Raw genomic sequence first — 18,824 nt, 5'->3', positions numbered from 1 at the left:
ATGATGATGATTGTGGAGTGCCACAGCTCTTCTGCTTCTGATGAGCCTTTTGACATGATTGACTACAGTCACCTTGGTTGAGGTGCTATTGTTGATCTTGTATCATGTTTATGCTAAACTTTAACATTTAAGTTAAGGGGATACATAACCTACTGACTAAGATATAATTTTTGAGCTAGTCATGATATCACTGTCAATGTTCAGTGAGTCGATTAGATGAGATAACTCAAGCACACCTATTTTCCATGAGAAAAGCTTAGCAATTGTGGATAGAGAGAAAAAATGGAAAAGTCAGGAAATAGAATGGAAATAGGCTGTCTTTCATGCCAAACTATGGAAAATAGAAAAAGATAATAGATAGAAATAATATGAAATTGAGAAAAAGATGTTAAATCAGAAATCTAGGAAGGGGAAATATCACAATGTTTCATGATAATATCATTGCATGCTTCAAATTTTCATTATTTTGAAAAAATGATGACAAAATACTTTAATAATGTTTCATGAAAATACTGCTAAAACATTGTGATAGTTTGAAAGTATTGGAGATATGTGTGTTGTATTTTCAAGCTTATGAAGAAAAATCCTAAGGCTTAAAGTTTTATTTTTGATGAACTCACTATTCTTGTTTGGGCTTAAATATTGGAGATATGTGTGTTGTATTTTCAATCTTATGAAGAAAAATCCTAAGGCTTAAAGTTTTATTTTTGATGAACTCACTATTCTTGTTTGGGCTTAAATATTGGAGATATGTGTGTTGTATTTTCAAGCTTATGAAGAAAAATCCTAAGGCTTAAAGTTTTATTTTTGATGAACTCACTCACTATTATTTTTGATGAACTCACTATTTTTTGAGATTTTTTATCTCCTGTTGGTTGTTGCTTCATCAATAAAGATTTTTTTATTTATTTATAATTTTAGATAATTTTTATATATTTTTTAAGTTTAAAAAAAAACTTTGAGGCTTACGCTTTACGCCTCGAGGCTTACGCCTCGCCTCAGATTTTGGTGGAGCGCCTCGCTACGCCTCAACGCTTTTCACAACACTGCATGGATATATTAAGAACACCCTTACCTGGGCATGCATCATTGGTAGGATTTCTTTTGCTTGTGTCCCACCTTGGAGGATGACCAAGAGCCAGCCTTCATCTGTTTTTGTGTTTTTTGTTTTTTTTTGCTTTTTTGTTTATTAGCTTAACGTTCAAACCAGAGTTACCGGAAACTTCTTAGGTAGGTGGGAAACTCGCTTCCCGGAAACTTGCTTCGGACGCGCGATACTCCTCTCTTCCGAAACTTCATGGGAATCTCGATTCCCCCACGCTTCTTCTATGCTTCCCAAACACATGGTCTATGCTTCCTATATGTTTTTTCTCACATTTCTTTTCATGTTTTTCATGTATTTTCTCTCATGCTTCCACTCACTTTCCATGTACTTTCTTTAAATTAGTAACCATCATTCTTAGATTTTAACAAAAAATTAACTCTTTTACTGAAAAATCACAAAATATAAGGGTGATCAATTTTATTTTAGTTCTTATTTGTTTCTTGTTCGATTCCTATTCAATTACCATATTGCTTGATTTTTTTTAATATTTTGCTTTTAAATTGATACTTTGCTTCCCGCTTCCTATAAATTTTAAAATGCTTCGCTTCTCGCTTCTGCTTCCCGTATTGTTTTCTGGTTCCGCTTCCTAGTTTGGCAACCTTGGTTCAAACTCTTGATGTTCTCTAACAAGAGATATGGCATTTTCAGAAATAAAAAAGGACTTGTTTATGTGCTTACTGCATGGCATATATGTTCCTTGAAAAAATGCCCTGCTTGTGTTGCTTGCTTATTTAATAAGGAACTGGCATCTCTCTCCCTGTATCCTCTTCTTCCTTTTTAATTGCACTTGTAATTCTTTTGTATGGTTTCCTTTCCCCTGCAATCTTTTTGGGAATTATGTGGCAGCTATTTTCTATTTTTGCATAATAATCAGTGAGGTTTGGTTCTATTGGCACAAAGCAAAGAGAGTCTAGATCGCTTTTGTTTTTTCTCAGCTGCAAAAATTATGTGTGACATTTGCTTAATAATGTCCATACAAACCTTAAGTGAACTTTAATGGAAATGGTAATATTTTTTCCTTTCTGTGGTATCTTTGTTTCTTCAAATAATTACATGGGTAAATGAGTGATTTTCCACCATGGTCTGAGGCGATTGTTTCCTGTTTGACCATAATGGTAACTTTCATATGTGTCAAAGATCAACACCTTCTGTTTATCAATATAGAAATAATTAATCTGACACATTATTTATTGGGTGGAAATTTTGCTCTCCATGTTCAACTCTTAGATTTAGCGTTCAATGAAGTAGGAAAGGAAGAGATGGTGCAAAAGTTAGAGGAGTTGTATGAGATTTTAGATTTTAGTAGTTTACTATGCTTGTGATCTGGAATGCTGTTTTTTCTGATTTCAAGATGTGGCCTTCATATAGCATAAAATTACCTTCTGCATGGTTATACTTTTGCTCATATTGATGTTAGCAGTAAGCTGTATGCCTAAATGATTGTGTATCTAAAATTAAGGTGCAGGGTTGACCTTTTTAACTTCCGTCAGAGTTGGCGAGGGGCTCTATTTGGTTCTTTTCTGTCAATGGAAACACAAAGACCTTGGCTTAGTAAGTTCCAAATGTTGGCTGCAAATTTCTTTCTTTTCTTATTTTGCTAAATTTACGTTTGTGAGTTACATTGATTTCAACAGTTTTTCTTTTTTTGGTGCTGACATAATTTTACCTAAATATTTGTTCCCAAAAGTGTGTCTGAGACATGATATCAGCATTGTTTATACTGAATCAAAAGTCACCAAAAATGCCCAATAAAAGAGATATTCTGCCTCTTTGAAGATGCTGATCACATACACAATACAGAATAATCGAGATATGGGTGCAACTGAAAAGCTTAATTGACAATTATTTAATTGTTGAAAATGACATTTCTTTGCTGTCTTTTCCTTTAATTGTGGCTCTTTTGCTTGCCATGCTAAAGACCATAAAAGTAGTTATGACTAATATTTAGTGAAGGTGCTGTAGGCTCAAAAAATTGTAGCCATGCTGGGGTTATAGCAATTTACAAATTATAAGTTTCAGTTCAGTGTCACTTGGTCACATCCAGGCTAGAGCATAATCTAGAAGAAACATCTCTTACTTGCAACCTCATGTTGAACAAAATTTGAGTGCATGTCACTTTGAATGGTTGGTCAGCTGTCTGAACCAAAACGTTTCGACCATTTAGTCTTTCTAATAATTCCATACTTTATGCAGTCAGAATCAGGCATGGCTCTTTCAGGAGCCACATATGTTTTTTCTGAATTCGATTCTTTTGACCTCAATTTGGATTACTTGAATGAGATATTTTTATGTTAATGGAAATGTGGAGCATGTTGTTAGTTCCTTTGATTTTAATCTTTATCTGCATGTCATGTTTGGTGCAACTATATTTGTTTCTTTATCCCTCCTGAAAAAGGGGAACTGTGATTGTCCATGTTGGTATTGCTTAAAAATGCAACTTTAGATGTTCTACTCATTTACCTAGTCTTTTAGTATACTTCATAATCAGTTTTGTTGATGCAATTGTGTTTGAACTGAGAGAGTAGGTATGCTGTAGCTGGTTTGCTCACAGATGTTTTCAATCGGCTACGATTAACCGGTTATTCCTTGTTGTTTATGCTTAGGTCTTTATGGGATCAGAGTTCGTCCCGTGCCTCCTTTTGGAAGTGCGAGTAGTAGGCCATTCATTGATTCTGCTCTCATACATCGTTGTTTACCTGATGAATTGCTTCATGAGGTATCTCTCTCCTACATTGCCAATTGAAATTTTTTAAGGTTCTTCATTGGACTACCATGCTCAAAACTGTTAAAATGTAAACTGCAATATATATATATATTATTTAATATTATTATATTTTCTTTTATTATTTTCTTTTTCTATTTTTTTATTTTCTTTTTTAGCATCTAGTTCAATAGAAACTAGATATTTTGATCCAGTCAAGTTCCTGTTGGAACTTGACTGTGCAAGTAGCTGTTGGACTGTAGTCCAACAGCTATAATAAATGCTGTTGGACTATAGTCCAACAGCTATAATAAATGCTGTTGGACTATAGTCCAACAGCTATAATAATAAATGTTGTTGGACTGTAGTCCAAGAGCTATATTAAGAGACGTTGGAATCCAACGTCTCTTTTTGGAGAGCTCAAAATGAGCTCTCCTCTCTCTCCCATTTTTTTGTATATATAGGGGTGAACCCCTTCAATGTAAATTACCATGCTTCTTAAGCATTTTGTTCATGAATAAAGTATTATTTATTTTTCAAGTGTTCTTCCCTTTATACCCTTTCAAGGGTCATGCTTGTAGTGTCTCCAATAGACACTTGTTTGTGAGTTATTTGTGCATTTGTTGAAGACCACCATTTTATTACATGGTATCAAAGCTACGAAATCCTTAGATCTTGAAGTGCTTCCGCCTCGATTTTCGTGCCACATTTACAAAAGGTGTTTCATCACCTTGTTCTTGGCTCAAGAAGATTTGTTTGAAGAAAGGCGAACTTGTGCTACAAAAAAAATTTGGTTTTGTATCCTCTCTTATTCCTTTGTCTACTCTTTTTCTTTCTCTCTCCTCCTATTTATTCCTCTCTTACCCTTGTAAAAGATGGATGACAATGATAAGATCACCATCATTCCTATGAAGCTAAATGATACTAACTATGTAATGTGGGCTTCGATTATGAAGCACCACATTTGGGGAAAAGGTTTATGGGGTATAGTGGATGGTTCCGATTTGGAACCTAAACTATTTCTTACCAAGAAAGAGGTTCCTCTAACGGAAGAAGAGAAGAGTAAGGCGTTAGCCACTTATGAAAAGAAATGGAAAGAATGGAGGATAGGGCATGCAAAAATTATGTCATGGCTCATCAATAGCATAGACATTAAAAAATGCTCTAGTCTAGCTAAGTTTGAGCATGCCGATAAGGCTTGGGAATACCTCAAAAACATGTATTCCCTTAAAGATATTGCACATGTATGCAATTTACAAGATAAAGTTCGGACAATAACTCAAAAAGATAAAACTATTCGAGAATATTATAATGAGTTGTCCGAACTTTGGGAAGAGTTGGATCTTCTTGAGCCCAAATGGCATTGTGCCGAAGACATCGAGCTTCGCCAAAAGCAACTCGATATGGAACATTTCTATCAATTTGTGAATGGTCTAAGGCCGGAGTTTGAATCCACCAAATCGGCCCTTTTACATCGTGGAAAAATTCCTTCTATTGTTGATACTATAGAAGAGCTATGGAGGAAAATAGACTTAGAAAAAGTACTCCAAAAGTTGATGATGACTCCGTTTTAGCTGTATCTAGATCGGGGAATCATACTCGTACTTACAAGCCGCCTCATTTTGGAAGGCAAAACGGCGACTTTGATAAAAGAAAAGTTATTTGTCATCATTGTCATGAACCGGGGCACTATAGGCCTCAATGTCCAAAGTTAAAAAGAAGAGAAGAAAAAAGAGTTGCATCTGTTGAATCTGAGTCAAAAGATCAAGATGCACCTGTGTCTATGGCTCAACTGATGGAAATCCTTCAACCTTTTCTCAAAGGGGTATCTTCCTCAACCGAAGCCTCAACTGGAGCGGCAGTTGCATCTTTCTCCGGTTCAGGTAACTTTCCTTGGCTTTTAGATTCTGGTGCTTCTTTTCATATGACCCCAAATGTTAATAGTCTATCCGAATGTCTTAAAAATAACTCAAGTGTGTCAAAGGTTTTTACAGCCGATGGCACATCTCTCGAAGTAAAAGGAATAAGATGTTTTGAAAATCTTCAAAAATCCAAAAGATTTTTTATCCCAGAAGTTAGATATATCCCTAAACTTAATTTGAATCTCTTATCTGTCTCGCAAATATCTGATTATGGATGTAATATCTCCTTCTCTTCTCATGGTTGTTGGGTACAGGATCGCCAGTCAGGGAAGCTGATTGGGGAAGGCCATAGAGAAGGACTTTATTACATGGACTTTTTAGAATTACCCAAGAGTGCATTTTGTTATAATATTCAGAAATTAGAATTGGATTTATGGCACAAAAGGCTAGGCCATCCTCATATGTCTAAAATTCAATATTTTCCAAGTTTGGAAAAATTTTGTAATTCTGAAAATTTTTCTTGTAAAGACTGCATTCTTGGCAAAATGAAAAGGTTACCATTTCTTAGTAGAACTTTTGTTTCCTCACGACCACTTGAGTTAATACATTCGGATGTTTGGGGCCCCGCACCAGTTATTTCCAAAGGTGGTTATACATATTATGTCATTTTTGTTGATGACTTTTCTAGACATACTTGGATTTATTTTCTTAAACATAAATCTGATGTCTTTGCTAACTTCCAAATATTTCATAAAATGGTTAAAAATAAGTTTCAAAATGATATTTCTGTTTTTCGCACTGATTCAGGGGGAGAATTTATGTCCAACGAATTCAAAGACTATCTCAATTTACATGGTATTACACATCAAAGATCATGTCCACACACTCCACAACAGAATGACCTAGCCGAACGCAAACATCGGCACATTATGGAAACTACTAGGACATTGCTAATTGCAAATCAAGTTCCAAAAAGTTTTTGGGCTGAAGCGGTCCTAACTGCCACCTACCTCATTAATAGGATGCCATCTTCTTCATTAAAGAATACAACTCCAATAGAAAAGCTCGTTAATTTAACTCCAGATTATTCTAGATTAAGAGTCTTTGGATGCAAATGTTTTGTTTTCACCAACAGAAATGATAAACTCTCTCCGCGTGCAATCCCATGTGCCTTTTTAGGATATGCTGATAATCAAAAAGACTACAAGTGTTTCGATTTTCAAAATGACAAATTATATGTGTCAAGAAATGTATCTTTTTTGGAAAAAGAAAGCTTCTTTGAATTTGAAAAATCCAAGGATGTCACTGAATACTCGTTTTTAATTGATCCAACTTCAAAATCCAATGAATGTTATGTTGGATGTGACCTTGACAATGATCAAAGTCCTATTGTTGTTGAAAATGATGATAATGAAGAGCAAATCCATAGGGACGTTAGTCTACAATATTCAAGACGTAGAGAGCAAAATCTTCCATGTGCATTACAAAAATACTCTGAAGTCTCACCTAGAAGAACGTCTAGAATCTCTAAACCTCCAGAAAAATTTGTGTCTTATGAATCTTTTTCACCGACGTATAGGGCCGCCATTACATTAATACAATCATATGTTGAACCATCATCCTATTCTCAAGCAAAAAAAACATATAGAATGGATAGAAGCCATGAAAATAGAATTGGATGCACTAGAAAAAGGCCAATACTTGGACGATACAAGATATTCTTCCGGGTAAGAAACCTATAGGTTGTAGGTGGGTATACAAAGTCAAAACCAAAAGTGATGGGACCCTGGAAAGATATAAGACCCGTTTAGTAGCAAAAGGATATGCCCAAGAGTATGGCATCGATTATGAAGAAACATTTGCTCCTGTGGCCCGTATGACCACTGTTAGAACTTTAATAGCCTTGGCCTCCATTAGAACATGGCCTATCTTTCAATTAGATGTCAAAAATGCTTTCCTGAATGAGAATCTCGTTGAAGAAGTATACATGGAAGCCCCACCTGGTATTAGTATGCCTAAGGGTAAAACTCTTCGTCTAGAAAAAGCTCTTTATGGTCTTAAACAGGCTCCAAAAGCCTGGTATGACCGATTTAGTCATGTTATGCTTGATATTGGTTTTCAACCTTGTTTAACTGACACTGCTTTGTTTGTTAAGAAATCTGATGCAGGCATCATTATTCTTCTTCTCTATGTGGACGATATAATCATCACCGGAGGCGACAAACAGGGAGTTGCAAATATCAAATCTCTTCTTAAAACTCACTTTGAAATGACTGACTTAGGTTTATTAAGATATTTTTTAGGCATTGAAGTTGCTTATTCCCCTCGGGGGTATTTGATATCTCAATCTAAATTTGTTCTTGATATCGTTTCCAGGTCTGGAATTACAGATGATAAGAAAGTAGACACTCCAGAAGTTGTCAATGTTAAAATGAAAATTGATGATGGAGAACTTCTTGATGATCCTACTCCTTATAAACAGCTTGTTGGAGCTCTTTCTTATCTTTCCATTACTAGGCCAGATATAACTCATGCGGTTCATACAGTCAGTCAGTTTCAGCATGCTCCCACCTCCGTGCACATGGGAGCGATTTTGCGTATTATTAGATACTTAAAATCCTCTCTTTCACGAGGACTCTTCTTGTCTGCTTCATCTTCATTAAATTTAATTGCATATACTGATGCTGACTGGGGAGGTGATCCCAATAATAGACACTCAACTACTGGTTTTTGTGTGTTCCTAGGTGAAACCTTAATTTCGTGGAGGTGCAAGAAGCAACAGAAAGTCTCTCTTTCCTCCACCGAAGCTGAATATAGAGCCATGGCAACCACCACTATGGAGGTTGTTTGGCTCAGACGATTGCTAGCGGATATGGGAGCTAAAGCAACGCAAGCTTCAAAAATGTGCTGTGACAACAAAAGTGCGATCTACATTGCAAGCAACCGGACATTCCATGAGCGCACTAAACACATTGAGATGGACTGTCACTATGTCAGAGAGGAATACTTACATGGAACCATTGATCTGCCATATGTTACATCAGAATATCAATTAGCAGACTTCTTCACCAAGCCTCTCGCTGCTCCCAGATTTCACTTCCTTTTAGACAAACTTTCGCTCATTGTACCATAAGTTTGAAGGGGAGTGTTAAAATGTAAACTGCAATATATATATATATATATTATTTAATATTATTATATTTTCTTTTATTATTTTCTTTTTCTATTTTTTTATTTTCTTTTTTAGCATCTAGTTCAATAGAAACTAGATATTTTGATCCAGTCAAGTTCCTGTTGGAACTTGACTGTGCAAGTAGCTGTTGGACTGTAGTCCAACAGCTATAATAAATGCTGTTGGACTATAGTCCAACAGCTATAATAATAAATGTTGTTGGACTGTAGTCCAAGAGCTATATTAAGAGACGTTGGAATCCAACGTCTCTTTTTGGAGAGCTCAAAATGAGCTCTCCTCTCTCTCCCATTTTTTTGTATATATAGGGGTGAACCCCTTCAATGTAAATTACCATGCTTCTTAAGCATTTTGTTCATGAATAAAGTATTATTTATTTTTCAAGTGTTCTTCCCTTTATACCCTTTCAAGGGTCATGCTTGTAGTGTCTCCAATAGACACTTGTTTGTGAGTTATTTGTGCATTTGTTGAAGACCACCATTTTATTACAAAAACAACCTTTGCTGCATTCCAGAATGGGCTTGAACAGGTTTCCTCAATGAATTTTGTGTACTGACAGCATTTCTTATCCATTTATAGGAGCATGTAATGCGTCACACACTAAATAAGGAATGGAAAACTAGTTCATCAGAAAAGAAAGAAATATAAAAAAGACTGCTGATTACCATGGATGTCTCCTGGTTAGCACTGTTTAGATGTCCTGCATGAGAATCTAGCATTTTGACACCATGGTTCTTTTGCTGGTTGATTAGATAAAGGGCCTTTAGTCTGCATAGAATCTTTCCATGAATTCTTTTTGTATGTGAGAATTTCAGTTTCAGAACTATCCAGGTCTTGACTTTCGCTATTGCAGCAGTATCATGAAGATCGATCTCGCATTTCAGTCTGAGAATATGATACCATGAGTAACCTACCTGTGTAATCCCCTCTCATGCAGCTTCCGAAGAACTAGGACCTAATCATATGCAGTCAATTGCATCACCAAGAATTCTGCTGTATAAGATGATACACACAGCGTTCTTTTATATGGTCATGGTTTCAGATTTGTATTTTTGTGAAAATCTTGAATTGTCATCTGTTTTGATTCGTCCTTCATTTCCTGAATCACCCTTCATGGATGGAAAAGCTAGTTGCATGCTTCTGTTTTCTGTATCTGTGTTATCAAATGTGGATTTGTTGGGAGCTTTCATATTGATGGTTCACTATACTAGTGAATAGTGATGCATATTTGATTGTGAATTTTATCATATCCTAGAGATAACATATTTCGTACCGATGGATTTGTTTTTTTTGACAGATTTTCATGAGGATGACAACTTACAGCTTGGGAAGGGCAGCATGTGTCTGCAGAAAATGGCGGTACACTATTCGCAATCCTGTCTTTTGGCGAAATGCCTGTCTGAAAACATGGCAGGTAGTCTTAAATCTCACGGTCTTTTTTTGTATATTTTCATTTTTTGTTCATTGTGCACATTGTGGGATCTGAAGCCGTTGAGTTGTTTCTGAAGTTGTCTGGAGCAGTAGAAAATTACAAGATTGTCCAATCCCTCTATGAGGGTTCATGGAGGAAAATGTGGCTCTTAAGACCGAGGGTTCGTACTGATGGTATGTCTTTCAGTTATGCTCATTGTGTATATTGAAACATGATTGATTTGTGAGTTGGGATATCTTACTAATCAACAAAATCTGGTCAAAATTTTGTTTCTTATTGCGTTTAATTAAGCAACATTACTTTGCCTATAGACTGTAACCTGGCCAAGTTTTAATTTTCCTTTGACATGATGGCGCATGACAGAATTTCATCTCATAGAATATTCTACAGATGTTGAGGAAAAGCAGTTGACGTTCTATTGTATATGATAATCTTAATGGAAATATGTACAGCTTTATAACAAAAGAATTCATCTCCATTCTTCTGCCAACCCATTGCCCGTATGGATGAACTTAATGTTCTTGCATAGTGGATCCCTTTCTTTTTCTAACATTTTTGAAAGGCTTGGCTGCATATTACGAAAAAATATTAGTTATCCTTGGTCAGTCACATCTAATAACCTGCTATTTTTGTTGGTTAAGAAAAAGCATTTTCTGATGATAGGTCAAGAATATGAAATTTTATCTCCTGTTGAACCTGTTCCTGATTGTGTTTCAAGCATAGCCCGAAATCACCGATATTTTGAAAATATCTTGATATTTACAAGAAACACAGGTCAACATATATATCATGATAATTTCGAAATATCATCTATAACAAAAATATTGTAATGATACCATGATACTTTAAAAAATCTTACTTTGTATACTTAAAAAGTTTTTTTCATAATTTTTTGTTTATTTATTTTTTTTAGAAAACTTTTCTAATTGTTTATTTTATGTTTTCATAAAAACAGGATGCTGTAAAAAATAATATTTCTTATCCTTTTTAATTTTTATTTACATTTTTTTTTAATTTCTTAAAAGCATCCGAGATTTTTCTGAGATTTTCTCGAGGAAAACCACTTTTTGGAAAAACTCCCAAAAAGTATTTTAAACAATATTTATGGCTACGATTTCAAGTTATAGATTGCACCCTCATCACCGAGGGCCTTGAGTTTGAATCTCACTTATCTCCCAGCTTGCTTATCCCCCCCCCCCCCCCCCCCCAAAAGGAAGAAGGTTATTTGAATTGTGGCAACAATTAGAACACAATTTTGAAAGGACAACCTTGGGTACCTGTAGGGTTGTTAAGATTATTTGTTCCTTTGGTCCTAAGCAACATGACTTCTATGTTAGTTTTTCTTACAGTTGACTACATATTTTATGTGATGTATATTTTTGTGGTAGTAGTAGCTTTCTCATTTTCTAGGTTTTAAAATCTTTTATGTGATATTTATTTATTTTTGGGTACATGATTAGATAAATCTTAGCTTAGAATCCATGATATGGCATGGTCTCTATGTGATGCATTAGAATGACACTACAAAAGGCTACAAATTTTGGCATATTGTTATAAATGTTATTAGACTGCCTTTTGCAGAAACTTGTCCATAAAGGGCTATAATTGCTTTATAGGAGCAAACCATGCGCGCGTGTGTGTAATATTGAGCAGTTAATGGCATTAATGGGAAAAGAGAAGAGGAAGGAAGAAAGGAAGAGAGAGAACAAAAGAATATCATGTGTTTCTTATTAGGAGTTTAAACTTTAAAGCACTATTTCATTAACTATAGGAGGTTAAAAGGCATTTGCAAAGGTGCAAGCAAAAGACTAAAATAACCACACAGAGAAGCTCTATACAAAATCTCTCTCTTGTATGCATACCAGATTCTCATACATATGACACTGTACCTCAAAATGATAATCTCAAAAATGATAATGGACCATTGCCATTGCCAAGTGCTATTGTAACATCAAAGCACCCTTTACTAGGCCTAACATCATCATCTTTGTCTCTAATCAAGCTTCATAGTTCATGCATGAACCAATGATCAATCACATATATGTTTTAAATCACATACTTGAGGTCGAAGTATTCCTAGGGTTTGTGAAAAGCATGTACAACCTTTTTACTTGTATATGCTTTTCAGATGTAATCTTGTGCATTGGGATTTTACATTTTTTGTGCATTGAGATTGACATTTTTAATTGCCATTATCAGAGTTTTGAAGACTCATAAGATTTCTTGCTCTTTCACCAGGTCTTTATGTGAGTAGAAATACCTACGTCCGAGCTGGAGTTGCAGAGTGGAAAATTACAAATCCGGTGCACTTGGTGTGTGGGCATTCTTTGTTATGTATCACAATCTTTTGTGCTAGTCTCCCAATAATTTCAACAGGGCTTTTTCTCATGAGAATTAGAAGAGTGTTTTTTCTCAAAAAACTCTTCGTGATATATAAGATGAAAGAAACTGAAATTTCTTGGAAGAATGTATTGATAAATCAATCATGAGTCATATTTTTTCTTATTTCAAAGTATTCGCATTATGCACAACAAATTCAAAATTTTGTCTAAAAGCTTCCTTACTTTCTTCCTCCCTTTGCATGCATGTGTTGTGTTAAGAGTTGTGTATAATATGTGTATCATTATTATTGTGCTGCCCTTCTTTTATTTATTTACCTGTACATTGGATTCTTTTCAGGGGTATTCTTGTCCATGTAAAAGTAGCTCTAAGTCAACAACTTTTGTCCTGCAGTGTAGTAGAAGGGGTGTCCCCCTTATATGGTGTAATCTTTTTCTTTTCACTTAATGAAGTTTCTCTTTTCATCTTCTTTGCTATCTTTCTCATGGTTGGAACTCTATTGCTTTGATATGTTCAAGTACCCGTGCTTGTATATTTGTGGCAGCCACAAATTTGAAAGGTTTTTTGGTTAATATCCAATTCATCCATTTGTTCATACTAATAAAATTTGTCATAAATACAATTAGACAAACATTAAGTTGTTCTTGTCAATGTATATGTTGCTAATATTTGATCTATTTCATTATATACATATAACTATGTATATGCTTATATGTATGTATATACATACAAGCATATGTATGTATATATGTATATGTATATCCTTTATACATATATTATAATATATATATATATATACATATACATATATATATATATATTAAATAATATTTGAAACTAGCTGTTGGCTACTAGTCGTTGGGCATGCCCAATGGCTAGTCTAACAGCTGTTGAAGTCAAGAGGAAAGCATACTTGAAGATGAAGAAAAGAGAATGTAGAGAGGAGCACAAGGAAGCTTCATTTCTTGCTAAAAAAGAAAAGAATACATCTAAAGGGAAACACCCCTCTTGGCTACACTACAAGAGAAGAAACTGGTAAACCACTAACAACTTGCTAGATTACAAAAATGGCCTCATTAAATAATCTATGTACATAACATTTTGAGGGTGGCACAAAAAATAGTGATACATATGATACAAAGCATATTACACTTCTCAAACTCTCCTTCAAACTTGAGATGATGCTAACGTAATCATCCCAAGTTTGAAAAGAAAGGGTTGAAATTGTGAAGGAGCCAAACTTTTGGTCAATATATCAACAACTTGCTCTTTAGAACTCACATGCTCTAATGAAATAACTCCATCTTCATAAGTCTTTCTTGTAAAGTGACAATCAATTTCAATATGCTTCTTCTCTCATGAAATTATGGATTTTTGGCAATATAAATTGCACTCATGTTGTCATAATATAAGGAAGTACTTCCACAAACTTCCACTCCAAAATCTTTAAGAAGCCATCTTATCCAAATGATTTTCACAGTGACTTATGCCATAACCTTATATTCTGCCTCAACAGGAGACAAGGCAACACTAAGTTGTTCTTACTATTCCAAGATATCAAAGAACTATCAAGAAAAACACAAAATCTGGTATTTGAAAGAGTCCTTGGTTGATCCCCCAAAACCTGAATCACAATATGCTCTAATATCTATAGAAGACTAAGCTAAGAAGAACATGCCAAAATGCATAGTGTCCCTCACATGTACTATTCTTGGCACAACTGCTAAACGAACTAAGGTGTGTGCACTCATAAACTGACTAACTGCTTGTAATACATATGTAATGTCAGGTCTAGAGATAGTTAAATATATCAAACTACCCACTAGCTGTCTATAAAACACAAGATCTTCAAGTTTCTCACCATATGTGGCCCTTAACTTGACATTGTCTTCCATAGGGGTAGCCACTTTGCAAGTCTAACCTTTATCACTGGAGATGATGTGCAAAAAAAACGTCTCAACAAAATCAATGCCAAACTTTTGGCTATAAGCCTATAACCTTTATCTACAAGTCTTGCCTTATGTCTCTCAATTGACCTATCTACCTTCGTCTTGATATTATATACCCACTTGCTCCCTACTACATTCTTGCTATGTAGAAGATTTACAAGGTCTCATGCATGCATTCTTTCAAAAGCTTCCAACTCCTCTGCCATTGCCTGCTGTCACTCCTCTTGTGAGGATGCCTTTGCAAAGGAATTTGGCTCGACATAGGAATGAATTAAAGCGCAAGCAAGACGCTAAGGAGAAAAAGACTCATATGACACAAAACAAGTAAGAGGAACAAAAACTCGAGAACTATGATGTACTTGAGGTGGAAAAGGTGCAAAAGAGGAGGGCTCTTGACTGATGTACTCTAAATAAGCTAGAAGAGGATCAAAATTTGCCTTGAGACTTTCGGCTTCATATTCTATCTAATCCAAAAATGGTATGTCTACCACATTGTCTTGCCTTTTGAAGCAGGATAGACCAAACCTACCCCCTTCCTCTTGAGTTATCTCCCCTTGAATTCTCACATTACTCTCCACCCCTTTGACTTACAAAAAGGTATTAGGAAAGAGAAGTCATTAGAGTCCTTTTCCTTAGGTTTGACCATGCTGAAATAAGGTGTATCTGTGAAAATATCTCAAAAGAGATAATGTGCAAAATAAGCACCACCTCCACAAAGGAATATGTGCACAAAGGCACTAGAACAAGGTACAAATGGAGAACACAAATGCCAAAATATAAAGAATTTTATTGAACAATTAGAGAACAATGCTCCAAGCATTGAATACATTTATGAGTGGGGTTCACCCCCATTTATACTAAAGAGGGACCCTTGGAGGGGCTCCCACTAGACGTTGGAGCCCCTCCAACGGTTAGAAATCTAACCGTTGTTGGGGTCCAATGTCTAGTGTTGGACCCCCTCCAAGAGTTGACTAAGTCAACAAAAAGAAAAGAAAAAGAAGGAAGAAGGGAAAAAGAAAAAGGAAAAGAAAAGAAAGAAAAAGAAAAAGAAAAAGAAAAAGGAAAAAAAGTTTACAAACATATTCACTAATGTGAATATGCGCAAAAAGTGGAAAATACCAAAATACCCTTGGGGTTAAATGATGTAAAAATATATATTTATATATAATGATAGATACATATATATATATATATATATGTATCATACATATATGTATATGTATATCTCTCTCTCTCTCTATATATATATAAATATAAATATATGTATACAAAAATATAGACACAATTTAACACCCTCCCTCAAACTTAGGGCGTAATGACCGAGAGTTTGCCGAGAAGAAAGTTGAATCTTGGAGAGCAAAGCGTCTTGGTGAAGAAATCTGCCAACTAATACTCTGAGGTCACGTAAGGAAGATCTATAACTTTTTGCAAATATGCTTCTCTAACGTACTGACAGTCCATCTCAATATACTTTGTGCATTCATGGAATGCGTGTTTTTTAGCAATGTAGATTGCACTCTTATTATCACAACATAACTTTGTGGGTCTTTGAACCTGAATCCCCATGTCTTATAGCAGTTGATGAATCCACACAATTTCCATGGTTGTAGAAGCCATGGCTTGATATTCTCCTTCGGTGGATAATAGAGACACCTTTTGTTGTTTCTTACATCTCCATGAGATCAGGGATTCACTTAAAAAATTGCAAAAACCTGTAGTGGAGTGATGATTATTTGGGTCACATCCCCAATCAAAGTCAGTATATGCAATTAAATTTAACTTAGAAGATGAAAAAAAACTCCCTTGTTTAAAGTTTTCCTTATGTATCTGATAATTCGGAGAACGACACCCATATGAACGGATGTAGGAGCATGCTGGAATTGGCTTGCAGTGTGCACAACATGCGAGATATCTGGCTTTGTGATGCTAAGATACATTAGAGACCCCACAAGTTGCCGGTAGAGAGTAGGATCCTCCAAAGGAATCCCATCATTGATTTTCATTTTTGATCTCACAATTTCATGGGTCTCACAGATTTTATCGTCAGAAATACCTGATCTGTCAAAAATCTCACACACAAGTTTAGTTTGAGACAAGAAATAGCCTCTATGAGAGTAAACTACCTCTATACCAAGAAAGTATGTCAAATACCCCAAGTCTGACATTTCAAACCTTTCTTTTAAAGTGGTTTACTTTTGATGCCCTTTATGTCACTACCTGTTATCAACATGTCATCAACATACAACAGTAAAATCACAATTCATGCATTAGACTTTTTGACAAACAGAGCAGTGTCAGTGTAGCATAAAGTAAAACCATCTTGAATCATAACTTCATTAAATCGATCATACCAAGCCTTAGGGGCCTGTTTTAAACCATAGCGCGCTTTTTGCAAACGAAGGACTTTTTTCTTCGGTACGTCTATGCCAGGAGGAGCATCCATGTAAACTTCTTCATTAAGATCCCCATTTAAAAAAACATTTTTAACATCCATTTGGTAGATGTTTCATTTTTTAATAGATGCAATGGTGATCAAACATCTTACAATGACCATTCAAGCAACAGGGGCAAAGGTTTCTTCGTAATCAATGTCGTATTCTTGACTATATCCTTTTGCAACAAGGCGAACTTTATATCTTTCAAGAGTACCATCATTCTTGGTTTTAACTTTAAAAACCCATCTGCATCCTATTGATTTCTTTCCTTTTGGAAGATATTGAAAGACCCAAGTTTTGGCTTTGTTGAGGGCTCTAAGTTCGTTATCCATGGCGTCCCTCCATTCTATCATTTTCTTAGCTTCTTCAAAATTCCTAGGTTCTTGGAAAGGAGTGAATGACACTAAGACATGCCCTATGTTTTGGAGAAAAAGTTTCATAGGATATAAATCTAGAAGGATTTTTCCTAGATCTTTTGGTTCTTCGAGAGTGGTTGGAAGGTTCACTAGGGCCACTTTACTTCTCTATTGCACTTCTAAAGGTACTTTTATGATTTATCTCTATGTGTATAGGTAATTGGTTCAACTATCATTTCTTCTTCATGTTGGATGGGTTGTGGAATACTTTCACTTATGTCCTCATCCTCATTTAATTCATCATCGCTAAAAAAATCCTTGTTTCTAGATAATAACTCAAAGAAAAAAGAGTAATCCGCTTTATCTTCATGAGTTTTGTGTTCTTCAAAACCACTCATATTTTCTAAAAATGTTACATTTCTTGAAACATATAGTTTGCCATTTTTAATATCATAGCACTTAAATCTTTTTTGTGTTTCCGAATATCCCAAAAATGCACAAGTAATAGCTTTGGGGGATAGTTTATCTTTCTTGTCGGTGAGCAAAAAACATTTACAGCAAAAAATTCTTAGTCTATTGTAGTCGGGTTCCTTTTTATACAAGGTTTCAAAAGGGGATATTTGATTCAAATTTTTGGATGAAAGTCGATTTATAAGGTAAACCAATGCAAAAGTCGCTTCAGCCCAAAATCTTTTTGGAATTTTTTGAGAAATGAGTAAGGTCCTTGTAGTTTCTATTATATGTCTATGTTTTCGTTCGGCAAATTCATTTTGTTGGGGTATTTTTGGACAAGACCTTTGATGAACAATCCCATTATTTTCAATGCAACTTTTGAAATCATCTGAAAGATATTCTCCCCCGGAATCGGTTCTAAACATTTGTAATTTACTATTGAATTGATCTTGTATCATCGTACGAAAAACCTTAAAGCTAGAGAAAACCTCATGTTTATGTTTGAGGAAGTAAATCCAACTATATCTTGAGAAATCATAACATAAATAGCATAATATGAAAAACCTCCCTTAGACACTACGGGTGCCGGTCCCCATACATCTGAATGCACAATGTCAAAGGGCTTAGATGAAAACATAGTTCTTTGTCCAAAAGGTAAGCTTCTCATTTTACGAAGAATACAATCATTACAGTTGAAGTTGTCTTTACATAAAGTTTTAGCAAAATGTAAATAAGAAAGTTTGACAATTTTTGGATGCCCAAGGCGTTTATGCCAAACATTTATATCTTTATGTTGGGAAATATTACAAAAATATTGTTTTAGAATTTGAAGAAATTTCATAAAGTATAGATCTCCCTTTCTAGAGCCTTCCCCAATCAACTTCCTGGACCGACGATCCTGTATCCAACATTTATTTGATGAGAACTTGATATCACACCTATGATTCGATAGTTGAGAGACGAAAAACAAATTTAAATTTAGTTTTGGGATAAATCTAACT

The 18,824-nt window shown here is 35.0% G+C and overlaps 1 protein-coding gene across 3 annotated transcripts in view; it reads left to right on the top strand.

Moving 5' to 3' along the window:
* Positions 1-18,824, top strand: part of FBP7 (F-box protein 7) — a 43,527-nt gene that overhangs the window by 2,969 nt on the left and 21,734 nt on the right. For 2 of the 3 annotated variants that reach the window (XM_089996907.1, XM_089996905.1), the window contains exons 2-6: positions 2,565-2,656; positions 3,709-3,821; positions 10,156-10,272; positions 10,367-10,463; positions 12,529-12,602. In XM_089996907.1, coding sequence (XP_089853033.1) covers positions 2,632-2,656; positions 3,709-3,821; positions 10,156-10,272; positions 10,367-10,463; positions 12,529-12,602 — 426 coding nt within the window. In that variant the 5' untranslated portion in view covers positions 2,565-2,631. The remainder of the gene's footprint in view (positions 1-2,564; positions 2,657-3,708; positions 3,822-10,155; positions 10,273-10,366; positions 10,464-12,528; positions 12,603-18,824) is intronic. The other variant, XM_089996906.1, reaches the window with a different exon arrangement.

This window comes from Nuphar pumila, chromosome 2 (genome assembly GCF_984573655.1).
Source record: "Nuphar pumila chromosome 2, dmNupPumi1.hap1.1, whole genome shotgun sequence".
In the NCBI taxonomy this organism is placed as follows: Eukaryota; Viridiplantae; Streptophyta; class Magnoliopsida; order Nymphaeales; family Nymphaeaceae; genus Nuphar; species Nuphar pumila.
Note: the sequence above shows the minus strand (reverse complement) of the source record. Positions and strands in the feature narration are given on the sequence as shown.